The 20607-nt window shown below is 47.6% G+C and overlaps 1 protein-coding gene across 1 annotated transcript in view; it reads left to right on the top strand.

Moving 5' to 3' along the window:
- The first annotated feature begins 1006 nt into the window (after positions 1-1006).
- LOC134988240 (apovitellenin-1-like) overlaps positions 1007-20607 on the top strand; it is a 74160-nt gene continuing 54559 nt past the window's right edge. Inside the window, exon 1 of the mRNA XM_063950531.1 lies at positions 1007-1069. Within this exon, the coding sequence (XP_063806601.1) occupies positions 1018-1069 (52 nt within the window). The 5' untranslated portion in view covers positions 1007-1017. The remainder of the gene's footprint in view (positions 1070-20607) is intronic.

The raw sequence follows: 20607 nt of genomic DNA, 5'->3' as shown, positions 1-20607 counted from the left end.
ATTTTGCCAATGACCCAAAAAATGATGTGCGTAATGTGAATCCGCTCCTATTTAAATGTTGTGTAGGATAAAGCTTGTGTATATGATTTAAATGTGTAGAACACAATACCGTAAATAAAAAGTTTTTAGTTAACCATAAATGTTTATGGCTCCTTTTCTGAAAATTTAGTAATGAGTCCGTGTGCAGTACTGGGGTTCCGATGTTTCCGATGGTCACGCTGCAGTGACAGCAGGAAAGCTAACTTGCTATCCCTATCGCTCCTTACTTCTTTGTGCCGTGCTTCACCTCCTCTGGCTGGTTCCCTCTGTGTTTGCCCGTTTGTTCGCCCATCGGCGCGATGAAATGATGTCACACTCTTTCCGAATGTCCGGTCTCTCGCTTCCTATGCGTTTCAGGCTTACCGCCCTTGAGAAAGCTCTCTCCCTTCCCCTGCTCTCTCTCACTCTCTCTGTCACACCCTCTCCTCTCTCACCCACTCTCCCACCCCACCAAGGAAACACGTGAAATTCAAATAGATTCAAGATGTTTAAACAATTATCACATAAAGGTAATAGATAGAGGTTCAATGTACTAATATGCGCATAGATTGTGTTTAAGGATCAGAGCGCCACCATATGGAATATTTAGGTATCACATACAGTATAATCCAGCTCTAATCAAAAAATGGAGCAGGGGTGACAGAATATTTTGGTGCAGGTACAGACGGACGCAGAGCAATGGGATGCTTGGTAATGATTAATATAATGAACTAAGCATGTTGTGTTCTTGTTCCGTCTGTTTTCCTATTAAGATCTCTCTTCTATTGTGCTTTAAACATATGTTTATTTTCCCGCCTGTAATACAAGACATCAGACTACGTCTATCCTCTAATTCCCATGTACTGCTGAATATTCTCATACTTTATAATTATTTACAGCTTTTTTTAAAAAAAAAATTGGAATTTTTTGAGTTTTCCATTGAATGTTTCTCCTCCCATAAAACAATGTCTTTAATATTCCAGCTGCCCGAATTCCGCCATGCGTCTGGCAGTTACCGCGGCAACAATTCTCCTGCTCGGCTTCTTCTGCGGTAAATTGGTGAAACGTTTATTGTAAACTCCCTAACTTAAAGTTTTCAAAAAAGTCAAGGCGGACCAATAGAGTGCACGCAGAGGAGCCTGGGAAAGAACATAAAGTGCTTTCCAAAATAGGATTATAAACTGAAGAAAAATTAAATCCTAATTCAATCCCTGTATAAAAACCCCAAATCGTGCTGCAAATCCTAATTGACTTGGAGGGAGATACGGTATATCAGAGCTTGGAGAGAGAGAGAGAGAGAGAGAGAGAGAGAGAGAGAGAGAGAGAGAGAGAGAAAGTGGAAAGAGATAAAATACCAACCAATCAGCTCATACCTGTCATTTTTAAAACACGCTGCGGGGGAGATTGACTAAGCTTTGGAGAGAGATAAAGTACCAGCCAATCAGCTCCTAACTGCCATGTTACAGGCAGTTGTGATATAGAAGATCTACAGTGTCTAGGTTGGCGGTCAGTAGGTTGACCCCACAAGATCGATATACATTAAGATGACAAGGTCAAAAGGTCGAGAGGTACAAAATGTCAACATGACATGGTTGACACAAAAAAATTGACACAAGTTTTTTTTCTAGTTTTTTAATCATTTTATATGTCACCCTATTGACCGTCGACCTAGACACTGTCGACTTATCATCCAGATACTGTTAGAGACTGTGTTTAAAAAAGGACAGGAGCTGATTGGTTGATACTTTATCTCTCTCCACTCTGCGAGGCTTAGTACTTCACATTGTTTGTAAAATGGCAGTTGGAAGCTGATTGGAGAGAGATAAAGTACAAACCAATGTGTGATAGAGATTCTCACGGGTATTATAGATTGCTGGCAGTGGCGCTCATCTACAAAGCATACCGACGGCCTGATGGCAAGTTGGACGTAGGCCTGTTTGCACGGTGGGCCAGATTGAGTCGGACGCAGCGGCGTTGCAAGTGCGCAGCATCCTGATTTTGTTCGTACAGAGCTGCGTGAATGAATTTAGATGCCTGGTAGCAGAGATGTGAGGGGTGCTCCAGCATGGTGCCTGGGAGGTAACAGGAGGGAGGCTACAAATGCTCACCAGGATGTTGCATGCTTACGTACAGAGAGGCTCAACCAATCACACAGGAGGGCATACTCAGATGGAGAACCTGCACCTGCACACAAGTGAGGGCGCTGCGGAGTCATGCCTATGGTATTGGCTTCCACCCTTGCAACAGAATAGCTGGGATGTAACTGGGAAGTTAAAGTTCTATGAGGGCGCGCTCTGAGAGGAGCCTGCAAAACATACAGTATGTATCTATGCAATGACTTTGCCGGCATCACACACCTGGCGAGATATTAACATGGGAAGGCTCAGCCTACAGAGCCAAGGGCCAAGGAAAGATTTGCACACAGTGGCCTTATCGGGGCATAAAGCCAGCTTGGTAAGGATTCTGAATATATGTGCTGAGTGTAAGGGTAGTGCCCATTCTTTGTCTAGGTTCCTGGCAGCCAGTGATTTTGTCTTGCTGAAACACATCTCTCCGCATCAATGGCAAGCGCAGGGATAAGAAGGAGAGCAAAGGTGCCGAGCCAGGGATGGCGCCGGAGTGGGTTAAGGGGGAGGGGCGGCAGGCGGCCCGCGGGCCAACGGCGCGAAGGAAGGGGGGGGGCGGGTAGGTATGCCCGTCCCCTCTTTCACACCTGCAAGTACCTGGCAGCCAGTCAGGAGACGGGGGGGGCGGCCGGACACCGGGGGGTTAAATAGGACAAGCAGGGGGAGGAGGCGGGCATTGAGGGCAGAGAGAGCAGAGCTCCTAGCTACAGTATGGTTACAGTATGGTGGTATGTTAACGTGTTATAGCAAACGAAGGCAGGTTATATGTATGTCACAGTCAGCGGGCGGCGGGAAGAAGCGGTGTGCAAGGCATGGCGAACGGGGGGAGCCAGCTGAGGTTGGCAGATTCACCCTCGGTGAACGGGCACACGCTCTGCTCCAGCCTTGGACGGTTGGGCCAGTGGGCTGCGTGCCAGGCGAGCGTGATATGCGCCAGGAGGGCTAGTTCCCCAGGGGCGTTGCCGCGGTGCCTACTGGGTAGGCAGGGCACGCCCCCAGGTAATCAGGAGGGGTCAGTGACCCATTTGCACCTTGCCCACCATTTCTGTCCGGGCCCTGCAACCTTGTAAGGTAACATGGAATAAGGTAATGGAAATAAACTGTGGCCAGTAATTCGATCCAAAAGACGTGTGTCAGACTCTTATTTAAAGGGGAGTTTATTTGAGCGGTAACAAGGGGGACGCCGTGGGTCGACCTCTCCCCCTTAATGCTTCTGATAGAGGATCCAGACCAGCACTATTGAACATACAGTAGTTTCATACACAGAAATTTGGCAGTGGACTGTACCATAGTTGCCTACCCTCCCTCATTCTGCAGGAGACTCCCTGAAACAGGAGCAAGCTTCCTCACTCCCTGAACAGACCAGCAATCTCCCTGATTACACCTTACCCCCATTATGTAGCTATTACATTCTTTGGGGCTCATTTACATTTGGATGTAAGTCATTTTCATAACACGCCAGATGTAGCAGTACGCGCCCGCGCTTTTAGTTGTTGCTTTAACAATCTCCCTGAAATACTTTTTCAAAAGTAGGCAAGTATGGAGGGGGGAGGTTCAGGGGAAATGTAAGGAAAAATTAATTCACAGAAAGGGTAGTGGATTAGTGGAATAGCCTCCCATCAGAGGTGGTAGAGGCTAAGACTGTAGAGCAATTTAAACATGCTTGGAATAGACATATGAATATGCTTACAAAGAAAAAAAGGGTTGAGATTACCTAAAGGATAAAAAAAAATGGGCAGACTATATGGGCCAAGTGGTTCTTATCTGCCGTCAAATTCTATGTTTCTATGCGGGTCATTCTGACCCGATCGCACGCTGCAGTTTATCACAGCGCAGCGATCGGGTCAGAACTGTGCATGCGCCTCTGCCTGATTGACAGGCAGAGGCGGTCACTGAGCGGGGGAAGGGGGGCGGAACGGCGGCGTTTGGCCGCTGTTTCGCGGGAATGGTCCGGCCAATGCAGGCGTGGCCGGTCCGTGCGGGGGGAAGGGCGGGCCGCAGCGGCTGCGTGACGTCACACGCAGCCACTGCGGCCCGGGGAGCGACGAGTAGCTCCCGGCCAGCACGCTAAAGCTGCCCTGGCCGGGAGCTACTCCTAAAGTGCTGAAGCATCGCCGCTGTGCGATGCTTTTGCACTTCTACGGGGTGGGGGAGGGGAGGTGGGGGGCCGGCACTGACATCAACTAGGAATGACCCCCAATGTTTCTATACTTGTAGAGCGAGGTCAGAAGCCTTTATGACTCATACATAAGCTTTATAGATATTACCTGCAGGTGATTCTCACCGCAGAGAGGTTTGTTACAGTTTTGCAATGTACAATGGGGGTCATTCCGAGTTGTTAGCTCGTTGCCGATTTTCGCTATGCTGCGATTTGTTGCTAATTGCGCATGCGCAAGGCACGCAGGGCGCATGCGCTTAGTTATTTAACTAAAAACTAAGTAGATTTGCTGCGGATTCTGCGGCGCTTTTCAGTCGCTCTGCTGATCGGTTTATGATTGACAGGAAAGGGGCGTTTCTGGGCGGCAACTCAGCGTTTTTTCGGGAGTGTGCTAAGAAACGCAGGCGTGTCAGGGAAAAACGCGGGAGTGGCTGTTGAAACGGGGGAGTGCCTGGCTGAACGCAGGGCGTGTTTGTGACGTCAAACCAGGAACTAAACGGACTGAGCTGATCGTTTAGGTCTGGAGCTACTCAGAAACTGCAAATAATTATTTATTAGCAATTCTGCTAATCTTTCGTTCGCTATTCTGCTAAGCTAAGATACACTCCCAGAGGGCGGCGGCCTAGCGTGTGCAATGCTGCTAAAATCAGCTAGCGAGCGCACAATTTGGAATGAGGGCCAATATCTCCTGTAGTTTCTGTTTCGTGTCAGCTTCAGGAATTATTAGACCACACGAGGGTGTAACTACCTCCGGTGCAGCAGGTACAGTTGCTATACGGCCACAGCTGGGGGTTGGGGATGTGTGTGTGCATGGGGGGGGGTTCTGTTTTTCTTGTCCATCCCATGTTTCTATATGAGTTTTTTGCCATTGGGTGGAACATGGGGCCCTTGCCTAGGCGTTTCTATCATGGGTGTAATGATAGAAATGCCTGGTTCCAGGGAGGCCCAAAGCCGTACATACTGCACCCATATTGTTTTAATACTCACCTTTCCGCAGTCCTGCAATGGGTACCGCAGCTGCGGCAAAAATGGCCACCACGCATGCGCAGGAGATTATTTGTCTCCGAACTTGCTAACACTGGAAAAAGCCAGAGAAATAAGGACTTTGTACTCGGTCACAGTTGCCCAGTATTAATGTAGTAGCGCCAGAGCCATAACCAGACATTTTGATGCCTTGTGCCAGAAAGAGAATGTTAGGTTCCTGGTGCTCAGAACAAGGGAGAAGTTATGAAGTGAGTCCAGAGCACCAGGACGTAATACTGGATTTGGTGAAATGGAACGGGAATAGCCCCTGGCACCCTACCTCCGTTGTTTTACCCGTGTTGTCAATTCACGCTTGCAGGACTATGGTTTCTTGGGCCCATGGCAGCCGCGTTTGAAGGGCGGATTAGGTCTGCCCAACTCCGATGCCCCCTCAGGTCTTAAAGAGAGACAAAGCGTGAACTGAGACAGGGTAATAACAAGGGGCCCTCTAAGTGAAACAACCAAAGCCAAGGGCTACTAACTAGGCTAAAACTAAATGTATGTGCGGCTTGCCGCCAAAGGAAAAGAACAACAAAGGAAATGCTGACCACACGCTGACACAATACTTTTGTGTACCGGCGGTGACAGCATAAGCAGAACCCTCTGCAAAACACCAGTGACAGATACAACCAAGGAATACAGCGGTCTAGGCCGACGGACGCGGCAAAGCCGCTACTCACGGAACCGGTACAAATACTGGCAAACGGACAGGAACCCCTATGCTGCCGACACAGACTCTCAGAACTGGAGGACAGGCAGAATCCCAAACGACAGACCGGTGGACACCAAGAAGCCAGAAACTCAACCAGGCATAGGCAAAGCCACAGGACTTCTGGACAGGAACGCTTCACGGCAGGACACGGGATCAGACACAGGAATCGACACAGGGACTGACATAGGAATCGACACAGGAAGCAGCTAGACAGACACTGCTAAACAGGAGCTCAGGAACTGGCAGGAACAAGCTCAGAACTCAAACACTCTGGAAGACTGGAAACCTAGAAATATCACCAGCGTCTGTGAATTGCACTCAGCCAGCATATAACAGAGAGGCCTAATTAATTATGTCATGCAGCTGCCCTGTTGCATGACTCCAAACTGACAAGATGCAATTAGCAGCCAGGTGAAGCTGAACACATGGGAACAGACTGCAATTACACAGACTCACCACTGACAGCAAACAATAATCTTCTAAACCAGAGCAAAGGGAAATCCTGGCCTGCAAGAGAACTATAAACATAAAATACCTAACCGACATGCAAAACAGGAATGAGCCACAGCCGTGGCTCATAACAGTACCCCCCCCTTCCTTGAGGAGGGGTCAAAGGACCCCAAAATTCAGAATATCCAAAACAAGGGATACAAAAAAAAAACCTGACACACTGGTCTAACAGACAAGAAAACAGAAACAAGCTGTAACAACAGCTTGTAACAGTGCCCTCCCCTTGACGGTGGCCACTGGACACAAGACAAGGAGAGAAAAAAATCTTTTTTTTTTTTATCAAGGCAAGAGTCAAAAATTATTTCTTTTTCTTCTTCTTCTTCTTTTTACAAAGCTCTTTAGGTCTGACCAAGGTAATTCCCCAAACATTGTCTGAACTGATGGTACCACCCAGCAAGGCTGCGTTCTAATCAGAAATGTGTTTCTTACCCTTGGGAACTGAACTTTCAGGCAAAGTACTCCTATTAGAAGAAGAAGACAGAAAAGCACATCCTGCAGTCAAAACAACGGGCTGAGACTCTTGTGCCGAGTTTACAGTATTTGGTGGACTCTCAGCAGACAAGACGGGTGACTTAGAGGAACCTGAACCAATTTCCTTGGAACCATATCTTTTAATAATTGCATCACTGAATGCTGGGGGATCCTGAAGAATGGGATCTTCAGCTTTCATTAGGCTGGTCGCCCACTCAAAAGGCTCTCCTCTAAAGGAATAAATCAGATAGAGCACAAGGTTCTCTGAAGTGATGCCCAGAAATGGTCTAGATAACATAATGATGTAATAGTGTTTGAAAAGCGCCAGAAATTGGACTAAGTCCCCATCAAAGATTATGGATGTTGAGATATCAACAGAGTCAGGATCTGTTTCCTTCCCATCTGACTGACTAGAGTGCTTTGCTAGGGCCTGGTCACTATTGACCTTACTCGAGGCTGAGACTCTCTGAACCCCACCTGGGGCAGTGACTTTCTGAACCCCACCCGGGGCAGTGACTTTCTGAACCCCACCCGGGGCAGTGACTTTCTGAACCCCACCCGGGGCAGTGACTTTCTGAACCTCACCCGGGGTAGTGACTATCTGAACCCCACCCGGGGCAGTGACCTTCGGGAACCCCGCTGGGGTCAGCACCTCAGATTCTTTTACTGGGACCGAGCCGTCGGCCTCCCCCACTGGGACCGAGCCATCGGCCTCCCTCACTGGGACCGAGCCATTGGCTTCCCTCACTGGGACTGAGCCATTGGCCTCCCTCTCTGAGTCAATAATTATCGAAACTCCTCCCGGTACAATGACTTCCGGGACTTTTGCTGAAGCTATAACCTTCAGAACCTCCACTAACGCTATGCCTCTTGAGTCCTTTCCTGGGGAAGCGACTTCTAGTCCCTTCTTTGGGGCTTTGTCTCTCGAGACGCCACTTGGGGATATTACTTCAAAGATCCCTTCTGGGGTTTTGCTTCTTGAGTTCCCTTCTAGAACTATGGTTTTAGACACCCTTTCTGGGGTTGCGCTTTTCAAGTCCCTACCTGGAGTAACAGCTTCTGAGACCTCTTCTGGTATGGAAACCTGAGCTATAATATTTGATGTCCCTCTATAAGCCAGCGCATCGGGTACCACTCCAGCACTCTGGGCATCGGGTACCGCTCCAGCACTCTGGGCATCGGGTACCGCTCCAGCACTCTGGGCATCGGGTACCGCTCCAGCACTCTGGGCATCGGGTACCGCTCCAGCACTCTGGGCATCGGGTACCGCTCTGGCACTCTGGGCATCGGGCACCGCTCCAGGACCCTGGGCATCGGGCACCACTCCAGGACCCTGGGCATCGGGCACCACTCCAGGGGTGTGCAACTCTGCTTGAACAGGAAAATCAAGAGAGGAGAGAAACATTCTCTTTTGATTCCTGAATCTATAATGGGGCTCCCTTGCCCAAGGACCCCAATTATAGGACAGAGAGCTTTTTAGTGTGGGTTGTGTGACAAGTACCTCTGCCACAGTAGAGACAGGGGTAGGTCTTGTATCCTGACTCAGCTTGGCCAGAGGGCAAGACTTGTCACCACACTTTGGCTTGCGCAACTCACAGGTCTGCAGATAGTGGCCTAAACCCCCACAATATAGGCATAAGTTTAAGTTTCTGCGACGCAGACGCTCCTCTTCTGAGAGCCTGGGCCGCAGAAAACTTTTAAACCTTTTCTCTTCAATTAAACCAGAGGATTCTCTTGTCACCATACTGTGAACAAGAGTATCTTTAGAGATAGATGTACTCTCAACAACTTCTGGCAAGATGAGCAAGATTTTAGTCAGAAGGTTTTGCAGTTGCTTTAAGGATTGCTGCAAAACTTCTAGTCGCTCAGGTCTCAAAGCACTGAAAGCAGAGTACAGGGCTGAGAGAGATGCCTGCAGGGCTTGCATAGTAGACATAGGAGGATTTAAAACTAGACAAGACAAGGCAAGACTAGACAAGGCAAGACTAGACAAGGCAAGACAAGACAAGGCAAGACTAGAATTTTTTTTTTTTAAATACCGGACTGGATTCTAAACACCGGACTGGATTCTAAACACTGAATTCTAGACAGGACTGGATTCTAAACACCGGACTGGATTCTGGACACTGAGTTCTAGACAGGACTGGATTTCTAAACACCGGACTGGATTCTAGACTAGACACTGGACTGGGCCAAAAAAGAAAAAGTTTTATTTCTTTTTTGTGGTATGGCTGGTGATAATGTTAGGTTCCTGGTGCTCAGAACAAGGGAGATGTTATGAAGTGAGTCTAGAGCACCAGGACGTAATACTGGATTTGGTGAAATGGAACGGGAATAGCCCCTGGCACCCTACCTCCGTTGTTTTACCCGTGTTGTCAATTCACGCTTGCAGGACTATGGTTTCTTGGGCCCATGGCAGCCGCGTTTGAAGTGCGGATTAGGTCTGCCCAACTCCGATGCCCCCTCAGGTCTTAAAGAGAGACAAAGCGTGAACTGAGACAGGGTAATAACAAGGGGCCCTCTAACTGAAACAACCAAAGCCAGGGGCTACTAACTAGGCTAAAACTAAATGTATGTGCGGCTTGCCGCCAAAGGAAAAGAACAACAAAGGAAATGCTGACCACACGCCGACACAATAGTTTTGTGTACCGGCGGTGACAGCATAAGCAGAACCCTCTGCAAAACACCAGTGACAGATACAACCAAGGAATACAGCGGCCTAGGCCGACGGACGCGGCAAAGCCGCTACTCACGGAACCGGTACAAATACTGGCAAACGGACAGGAACCCCCAATGCTGCCGACACAGACTCTCAGAACTGGAGGACAGGCAGAATCCCAAACGACAGACCGGTGGACACCAAGAAGCCAGAAACTCAACCAGGCATAGGCAAAGCCACAGGACTTCTGGACAGGAACGCTTCACGGCAGGACACGGGATCAGACACAGGAATCGACACAGGGACTGACACAGGAATCGACACAGGAAGCAGCTAGACAGACACTGCTAAACAGGAGCTCAGGAACTGGCAGGAACAAGCTCAGAACTCAAACACTCTGGAAGACTGGAAACCTAGAAATATCACCAGCGTCTGTGAATTGCTCTCAGCCAGCATATAACAGAGAGGCCTAATTAATTATGTCATGCAGCTGCCCTGTTGCATGACTCCAAACTGACAAGATGCAATTAGCAGCCAGGTGAAGCTGAACACATGGGAACAGACTGCAATTACACAGACTCACCACTGACAGCAAACAATAATCTTCTAAACCAGAGCAAAGGGAAATCCTGGCCTGCAAGAGAACTATAAACATAAAATACCTAACCGACATGCAAAACAGGAATGAGCCACAGCCGTGGCTCATAACAGAGAATTGGTGCCCCCATACTTAAAATATGGACAGTGCTCGCCGATGGTGCATGGCAAAAATATAGGGGCATGGCTTTATATGGAATGGGCGTGGTCACAAACAATAGTCTTTATTATTCAAATTGCACCACACAGCAGTGCCACTTATTACACCAGGTAGAGCCCTCTTTTACACATTGCACCAGGTAGAACTGCCTTTTACAGTTTACTCCAGGTAGAGCCGTCATTTACACATTACGCCAGGCAGAGCCTCCTTTTACACATTATGCCAGGTAGAGCCCCCATTTACACATTACGCCAGGAAGAGCCATCTTTTACATATTACGCCAGTTAGAGCCCTCTTTTACACATTGTGCCAGGTAGAGCCTACTTCTACACATTGCACCAGGTAGAGCCTTTACATATTGTGCCAGGCAGAGGCCCCTTTTACACATTGCGCCAGGCAGAAGTCCCTTTTACACATTGCGCCAGGTAGAGCCCCCTTTTACACAATATGCCAGTTATGCTCTGCATATGCGCTGCGTGCAAGGCACAGCCATAGTTACTGCTCTTAATAGCGCAATGCGTGTAACTTGGAAATCTGTGACGAATACTCTCCCTATCATGTGTCAGGGTCACAGCCGTCTCCTGAATAACTCCATTTATGTTGCCGGCGGTTATGTGACCGACACTGGAATCCTGACACCACTCAGGAGACTGGCTCCAGATCACAGCAAGCCGACATCCCAAAGGTGAGTATCGGGGGTTCAGGATTAGGGCTACGGCCCGGGGGGTGGGGGAATAAGGGGTGGGCAATTGGGGGGGGGTTAGCCATAGCCGAGATCTCCGGATGGTTAGCCATAGCCGCCACCCCCGAGGGTTAGGGTAGGGGACACGAGAGGGCAAAAATACTTGTCATGTTATTGTCAGAATCCTGACTGTCGGTGTTTCATATGATTTCGCTTGAATGATATCGGAAATATATTTGAAGACAGCGCCCTCTACTGGAATATGTTCAAGCCAGGTGATGTACAGATGGAGCCATGCTAATCGTGGCTCCGTCTGCTACTGGTGCGTCTGGCAAGACACGACGCCGGGAACAAATGGGATACGCGTGGGTTGTAGATGTGCACGCGCCCCATTCAACGTGAGTGGGAGCATCTCTGTACGCTCAGCGGCGTGTCGTGGCGCAGGCGCCTAGGCACGCCGTGCTCCTCCGCCTGCGATTCAGCCACGTTTAATGAGCATGGCTCCGTCTGTACACACATATTAGTACACATCCGCTATTGTGGTCAAGGAAGTCCCCTTCTGTGCCCCCTCCCAGCTGCGAGTGCAAGTGCATATAAGAGGGAAAGGCCAACCCCTGGCCTGCTCGCTAACCAGCTCCCCCCACCTAACGTCAATCAGACTCGGAGGCAATATCTGGATAATATCACTGGCCACAGTTTATTTCATTGCTTTATAAGGTTGCTGGGCACGGACAGAAACGGTGGGTAAGGCAAAGTATGTTATCGACCCGTGTCGATATCCTCAGGTGTGCCCTGCCTAGAATTCCCTTTTACACATGTGTGTTTGTATGTATAGTGTGTGTGTGTGTGTGTGTGTTTGTGCGCGCACTAGGTTACACATATGTTTGGATCCACAGAAACATTATCGACCAGCCTCCTATACCTGGAACCCTGAAATCCCACGCACCAGCACAACAGGAGGGGAGGTGGAGCACACAGGGAGCATACGGTACCACTCCCACTATGCAGCGCTGCCTGCTGGAATATATACAGCAAACAGTGTTACATCTGACAGCCAGCGACAAGTGGGGTAGATACGGTAGGGATGGACATCGGAATGTGATGGCTTGAAACCATCGATGTCTTTATTCCAATGTTAGTGTTTTCACCATTCGATGGCGGCTTTCCGATGGTAGCTGCCATCAAATGGTATGGATGCAATGGCCCTCCGATGTTAAAACACAGCTGAATTCAGCTGTTTAACATCGGGAACGGCCACGAGTTGCTTTTGTGCAAACAGGATTGTTTTGCGCATGCGCAAGTCATATGAGTGCTTTTTTAATTTAATACTTTTGATGCAATGGTTAGTTACCATCGCATGGAAAGTTTAGATGGCGAAAGAATAGCCATCATTTGATGCTGGGCTTCCGATGTCCATCCCTAAGATGCGGACGGTGTGCCTGCAGCGAAAATGGTGCAAGGCGCCGTGTGCACTACCCTAGTTACGGGGATGGCAGTCGTTAGGTCGAACATGCATTAGGTCAACGTGGTCACTAGGTCGACGTGCAAAAAGGTCGGCATGAGGTTTTTTTAAAAATCCTTCATTTTTTGACCTTTTTCATACTTTACGATCCACGTGGACTACAATTGGGAACGGTAACCTGTGCCGAACGCAGCGGTAGCGGAGCGAAGCACCTTGCCCGAAGCATGGTCGAACGAACGCGGTGCACCAATTGGGGTTCCCGGTCACTTTTCGAAGAAAACAACACCAAAAATAGTAAAAAAAAACCTCATGTTGACCTTTTTCCATGTTGATATTGTACACGTCGACCTAATTAACCACACCCAGTTAAAGCAAGGACACAGTGCGTCGGTCTCATCCAAAATATGTTTGTATGTGTGTGTACAAATATATATATATATATAATAAGAATTTACTCACCGGTAATTCTATTTCTCGTAGTCCGTAGTGGATGCTGGGAACTCCGTAAGGACCATGGGGAATAGACGGGCTCCGCAGGAGACTGGGCACTCTAAAAGAAAGATTAGGTACTATCTGGTGTGCACTTGCTCCTCCCTCTATGCCCCTCCTCCAGACCTCAGTTAAGGAAACTGTGCCCGGAAGAGCTGACACAACAAGGAAAGGATTTGGAATCCAGGGTAAGACTCATACCAGCCACACCAATCACACCGTACAACTCGTGATAACCATACCCAGTTAACAGTATGAACAACAAATGAGCCTCAGTAACAGATGGCTCATAACAATAACCCTTTAGTTAAGCAATAACTATATACATGTATTGCAGAGAGTCCGCACTTGGGACGGGCGCCCAGCATCCACTACGGACTACGAGAAATAGAATTACCGGTGAGTAAATTCTTATTTTCTCTGACGTCCTAGTGGATGCTGGGAACTCCGTAAGGACCATGGGGATTATACCAAAGCTCCCAAACGGGCGGGAGAGTGCGGAAGACTCTGCAGCACCGAATGAGCAAAGGCAAGGTCCTCCTCAGCCAGGGTATCAAACTTGTAGAACTTAGCAAATGTGTTTGAACCCGACCAAGTAGCAGCTCGGCAAAGCTGTAAAGCCGAGACCCCTCGGGCAGCCGCCCAAGAAGAGCCCACCTTCCTTGTGGAATGGGCTTTCACTGATTTAGGATGCGGCAATCCTGCCGCAGAATGAGCTTGCTGAATCGTGTTACAGATCCAGTGCGCAATAGTTAGCTTTGAAGCAGGAGCACCCAGCTTGTTGGGTGCATGCAGGATAAACAGCGAGTCAGTTTTCCTGACTCCAGACGTCCTAGCTACATAGATTTTCAAAGCCGTGACTTCATCTAGTAACTTGGAGTCCTCCAAGTCCCGAGTAGCCGAAGGCACCACAATAGGTTGGTTCAAATGAAACGCTGATACCACCTTAGGGAGAAATTGGGGACGGGTCCTCAATTCTGCCCTGTCCATATGGAAGATCAGATAAGGGCTTTTACACGACAAAGCCGCCAATTCTGACACACGCCTAGCCGAAGCTAAGGCCAATAGCATGACCACTTTCCACGTGAGATATTTTAGCTCCACGGTCTTAAGTGGCTCAAACCAGTGGGATTTCAGGAAACCCAACACAACGTTAAGATCCCAAGGTGCCACTGGAGGCACAAAAGGGGGCTGAATATGCAGCACTCCCTTAACAAACGTCTGAACTTCAGGCAGTGAAGCCAGTTCTTTTTGAAAGAAAATAGATAGGGCCGAAATCTGGACCTTTATGGATCCTAATTTTAGGCCCATAGTCACTCCTGACTGTAGGAAGTGCAGGAATCGACCCAGCTGGAATTCCTCTGTAGGGGCCTTCCTGGCCTCACACCAAGCAACATATTTTCGCCATATACGGTGATAATGTTGTGCTGTCACGTCTTTCCTAGCCTTTATCAGCGTAGGAATCACTTCATCTGGAATGCCCTTTTCCGTTAGGATCCGGCGTTCAACCGCCATGCCGTCAAACGCAGCCGCGGTAAGTCTTGGAACAGACAGGGCCCTTGCTGTAACAGGTCCTGTCTGAGAGGCAGAGGCCATGGTTCCTCTGAGATCATTTCTTGTACTAGTTCTGGGTACCAAGTTCTTCTTGGCCAATCCGGAACGATGAGTATAGTTCTTACTCCTCTCTTTCTTACTATCCTCAGTACCTTGGGTATGAGAGGAAGAGGAGGGAACACATAAACCGACTGGTACACCCACAGTGTCACTAGTGCGTCCACAGCTATCGCCTGAGGGTCCCTTGACCTGGCGCAATATTTTTTTTAGCTTTTTGTTGAGGCGGGACGCCATCATGTCCACCTGTGGCCGTTCCCAACGGTTTACAATCTGCGTGAAGACTTCTGGATGAAGTCCCCACTCTCCCGGGTGTAGGTCGTGCCTGCTGAGGAAGTCTGCTTCCCAGTTGTCCACTCCCGGAATGAACACTGCTGACAGTGCTAGCACGTGATTTTCCTTGTGGCTTCTGCCATCGCCATCCTGCTTCTTGTGCCGCCCTGTCGGTTTACATGGGCGACCGCCGTGATGTTGTCTGATTGAATCAGCACTGGTTGGTTCTGAAGCAGGGGCTCTGCTTGACTCAGGGCGTTGTAAATGGCCCTTAGTTCCAGTATATTTATGTGTAGTGAAGTCTCCTGACTTGACCACAGTCCCTGGAAGTTCCTTCCCTGAGTGACTGCCCCCCATCCTCGGAGGCTTGCGTCCGTGATCACCAGGACCCAGTCCTGTATGCCGAATCTGCGGCCCTCGAGAAGATGAGCACTCTGCAGCCACCACAGCAGAGACACCCTGGCCCTTGGGGACAGGGTGATCAACCGATGCATCTGAAGATGCGATCCGGACCATTTGTCTAACAGATCCCACTGAAAGATCCTTGCATGGAACCTGCCGAAGGGAATTGCTTCGTAAGAAGCCACCATCTTTCCCAGGACTCGCGTGCAGTGATGCACCGACACCTGTTTTGGTTTCAGGAGGTCCCTGACCAGAGATGACAATTCCTGGGCCTTCTCCACCGGGAGAAACACCTTCTTCTGTTCCGTGTCCAGAATCATGCCCAGGAAGAGCAGACGCATCGCAGGAATCAGCTGCGACTTTGGGATATTCAGAATCCAGCCGTGCTGTAGCAACACTTCCCGAGAAAGTGCTACGCTGACTAACAACTGCTCTCTGGACCTCGCCTTTATAAGGAGATCGTCCAAGTACGGGATAATTATAACTCCCTTCTTCCGAAGGAGTATCATCATTTCGGCCATTACCTTGGTAAATACTAGTGATGAGCGGGTTCGGATCCTCGGAATCCGACCCGCCCGAACTTCACCTTTTTTTTACACGGGTCCGAGCGACTCGGATCCTCCCGCCTTGCTCGGTTAACCCGAGCGCGCCCGAACGTCATCATCCCGCTGTCGGATTCTCGCGAGACTCGGATTCTATATAAGGAGCCGCGCGTTGCCGCCATTTTCACACGAGCATTGAGATTGATAGGGAGAGGACGTGGCTGGCGTCCTCCCTGTAATAGAAAAGACGAAGTCTAAGAGTGACATTGTTATAATTGTGGGGAGGATTGGGGACGGGGAACAGCTGTTAGGGAGTACAGTGCAGGGTTTTGATTATACCACCAGTGATTTTAATCCTTTGTTTCTCTGCCTGAAAAAAACGATCCACCATATCTGTGGCTGTGCTCACTCAGTGTGCTGCACTGCTGCATGATATATCTGTGCTGAGTGCACTGCTCTGCTCACACTGCCTAATTGTGGGGACTGGGGAGCAGTTATAGCAGGAGTACAGTGCACAGTTTTGCTGACAGTGACCACCAGTCCAGTATACGTTTGTCTGCCTGAAAAACACTGTGGTGTTTTTTTTTTTCATTCTTCATGCTAGTTTGTTTAGCAGTCTGCTGACAGTGTCCACCAGGTCCGTTATACAGTATATTATATATATATATATATAAGCAGCAGTACGGTAGGCCACGGCTGTAACTACCTCTGTGTCGTCAGTGCACTCGTCGTCCATAAGTATAAGTAATACTATACTATCCATCCATCTACATTGTATACCTGTGGTGTTTTTTTTTCTTTCTTCATACTAGTTTAGCAGTCTGCTGACAGTGTCCACCAGGTCCGTTATACAGTATATTATATATATATAAGCAGCAGTACGGTAGGCCACGGCTGTACCTACCTCTGTGTCGTCAGTGCACTCGTCGTCCATAAGTATAAGTAATACTATACTATCCATCCATCTACATTGTATACCTGTGGTGTTTTTTTTTTCTTTCTTCATACTAGTTTAGCAGTCTGCTGACAGTGTCCACCAGGTCCGTTATACAGTATATTATATATATAAGCAGCAGTACGGTAGGCCACGGCTGTACCTACCTCTGTGTCGTCGGTGCACTCGTCGTCCATAAGTATAAGTAATACTATACTATCCATCCATCTACATTGTATACCTGTGGTGTTTTTTTTTCTTTCTTCATACTAGTTTAGCAGTCTGCTGACAGTGTCCACCAGGTCCGTTATACAGTATATTATATATATATAAGCAGCAGTACGGTAGGCCACGGCTGTACCTACCTCTGTGTCGTCAGTGCACTCGTCGTCCATAAGTATAAGTAATACTATACTATCCATCCATCTACATTGTATACCTGTGGTGTTTTTTTTTTCTTTCTTCATACTAGTTTAGCAGTCTGCTGACAGTGTCCACCAGGTCCGTTATACAGTATATTATATATATATAAGCAGCAGTACGGTAGGCCACGGCTGTACCTACCTCTGTGTCATCAGTGCACTCGTCGTCCATAAGTATAAGTAATACTATACTATCCATCCATCTACATTGTATACCTGTGGTGGTTTTTTTTTCTTTCTTCATACTAGTTTAGCAGTCTGCTGACAGTGTCCACCAGGTCCGTTATACAGTATATTATATATATATATAAGCAGCAGTACGGTAGGCCACGGCTGTACCTACCTCTGTGTCGTCAGTGCACTCGTCGTCCATAAGTATAAGTAATACTATACTATCCATCCATCTACATTGTATACCTGTGGTGTTTTTTTTTCTTTCTTCATACTAGTTTAGCAGTCTGCTGACAGTGTCCACCAGGTCCGTTATACAGTATATTATATATATATAAGCAGCAGTACGGTTGGCCACGGCTGTACCTACCTCTGTGTCGTCGGTGCACTCGTCGTCCATAAGTATAAGTAATACTATACTATCCATCCATCTACATTGTATACCTGTGGTGTTTTTTTTTTCTTTCTTCATACTAGTTTAGCAGTCTGCTGACAGTGTCCACCAGGTCCGTTATACAGTATATTATATATATATAAGCAGCAGTACGGTAGGCCACAGCTGTACCTACCTCTGTGTCGTCAGTGCACTCGTCGTCCATAAGTATAAGTAATACTATACTATCCATCCATCTACATTGTATACCTGTGGTGTTTTTTCTTTCTTTCTTCATACTAGTTTAGCAGTCTGCTGACAGTGTCCACCAGGTCCGTTATACAGTATATTATATATATATAAGCAGCAGTACGGTAGGCCACGGCTGTACCTACCTCTGTGTCGTCAGTGCACTCGTTGTCCATAAGTATAAGTAATACTATACTATCCATCCATCTACATTGTATACCTGTGGTGTTTTTTTTTTTCTTTCTTCATACTAGTTTAGCAGTCTGCTGACAGTGTCCACCAGGTCCATTATACAGTATATTATATATATATAAGCAGCAGTACAGTAGGCCACGGCTGTACCTACCTCTGTGTCGTCAGTGCACTCATCGTCCATAAGTATAAGTAATACTATTCTATCCATCCATCTACATTGTATACCTGTGGTGTTTTTTTTTTCTTTCTTCATACTAGTTTAGCAGTCTGCTGACAGTGTCCACCAGGTCCGTTATACAGTATATTATATATATATATATATATAAGCAGCAGTACGGTAGGCCACGGCTGTACCTACCTCTGTGTCGTCAGTGCACTCGTCGTCCATAAGTATAAGTAATACTATACTATCCATCCATCTACATTGTATACCTGTGGTGTTTTTTTTTCTTTCTTCATACTAGTTTAGCAGTCTGCTGACAGTGTCCACCAGGTCCGTTATACAGTATATTATATATATATAAGCAGCAGTACGGTAGGCCACGGCTGTACCTACCTCTGTGTCGTCAGTGCACTCGTCGTCCATAAGTATAAGTAATACTATACTATCCATCCATCTACATTGTATACCTGTGGTGTTTTTTTTTTCTTTCTTCATACTAGTTTAGCAGTCTGCTGACAGTGTCCACCAGGTCCGTTATACAGTATATTATATATATATAAGCAGCAGTACGGTAGGCCACGGCTGTACCTACCTCTGTGTCGTCAGTGCACTCGTCGTCCATAAGTATAAGTAATACTATACTATCCATCCATCTACATTGTATACCTGTGGTGTTTTTTTTCTTTCTTCATACTAGTTTAGCAGTCTGCTGACAGTGTCCACCAGGTCCGTTATACAGTATATTATATATATATAAGCAGCAGTACGGTAGGCCACGGCTGTACCTACCTCTGTGTCGTCAGTGCACTCGTCGTCCATAAGTATAAGTAATACTATACTATCCATCCATCTACATTGTATACCTGTGGTGTTTTTTTTTTCTTTCTTCATACTAGTTTAGCAGTCTGCTGACAGTGTCCACCAGGTCCGTTATACAGTATATTATATATATATAAGCAGCAGTACGGTAGGCCACGGCTGTACCTACCTCTGTGTCGTCAGTGCACTCGTCGTCCATAAGTATAAGTAATAATATACTATCCATCCATCTACATTGTATACCTGTGGTGGCTTTTAGTTGTGCGCAAAATATGGAGAACAAAAATGTGGAGGTTAAAAAAATAGGGAAAGATCAAGATCCACTTCCACCTCGTGCTGAAGCTGCTGCCACTAGTCATGGCCGAGAATCGATGAAATGCCATCAACGTCGTCTGCCAAGGCCGATGCTCAATGTCATAGTACAGAGCATGTAAAATCCAAAACACAAAAGATCAGTAAAAAAATTACCCAAAAATCAAAATTAAAAGCGTCTGAGGAGAAGCGTAAACTTGCCAATATGCCATTTACGACATGGAGTGGCAAGGAACGGCTGAGGCCTAGAGATGAGCGCCTGAAATTTTTCGGGTTTTGTGTTTTGGTTTTGGGTTCGGTTCCGCGGCCGTGTTTTGGGTTCGAACGCGTTTTGGCAAAACCTCACCGAATTTTTTTTGTCGGATTCGGGTGTGTTTTGGATTCGGGTGTTTTTTTAAAAAAACACTAAAAAACAGCTTAAATCATAGAATTTGGGGGTCATTTTGATCCCAAAGTATTATTAACCTCAAAAACCATAATTTACACTCATTTTCAGTCTATTCTGAATACCTCACACCTCACAATATTATTTTTAGTCCTAAAATTTGCACCGAGGTCGCTGTGTGAGTAAGATAAGCGACCCTAGTGGCCGACACAAACACCGGGCCCATCTAGGAGTGGCACTGCAGTGTCACGCAGGATGTCCCTTCCAAAAAACCCTCCCCAAACAGCACATGACGCAAAGAAAAAAAGAGGCGCAATGAGGTAGCTGTGTGAGTAAGATTAGCGACCCTAGTGGCCGACACAAACACCGGGCCCATCTAGGAGTGGCACTGCAGTGTCACGCAGGATGTCCCTTCCAAAAAACCCTCCCCAAACAGCACATGACGCAAAGAAAAAAAGAGGCGCAATGAGGTAGCTGACTGTGTGAGTAAGATTAGCGACCCTAGTGGCCGACACAAACACCGGGCCCATCTAGGAGTGGCACTGCAGTGTCACGCAGGATGTCCCTTCCAAAAAACCCTCCCCAATCAGCACATGATGCAAAGAAAAAGAAAAGAAAAAAGAGGTGCAAGATGGAATTGTCCTTGGGCCCTCCCACCCACCCTTATGTTGTATAAACAAAACAGGACA

This window comes from Pseudophryne corroboree, chromosome 2 (assembly GCF_028390025.1).
Source record: "Pseudophryne corroboree isolate aPseCor3 chromosome 2, aPseCor3.hap2, whole genome shotgun sequence".
In the NCBI taxonomy this organism is placed as follows: domain Eukaryota; kingdom Metazoa; phylum Chordata; class Amphibia; order Anura; family Myobatrachidae; genus Pseudophryne; species Pseudophryne corroboree.
The sequence above is the reverse complement of the archived record's forward strand: the minus strand, read 5'-3'. Positions and strand labels throughout refer to the sequence as shown.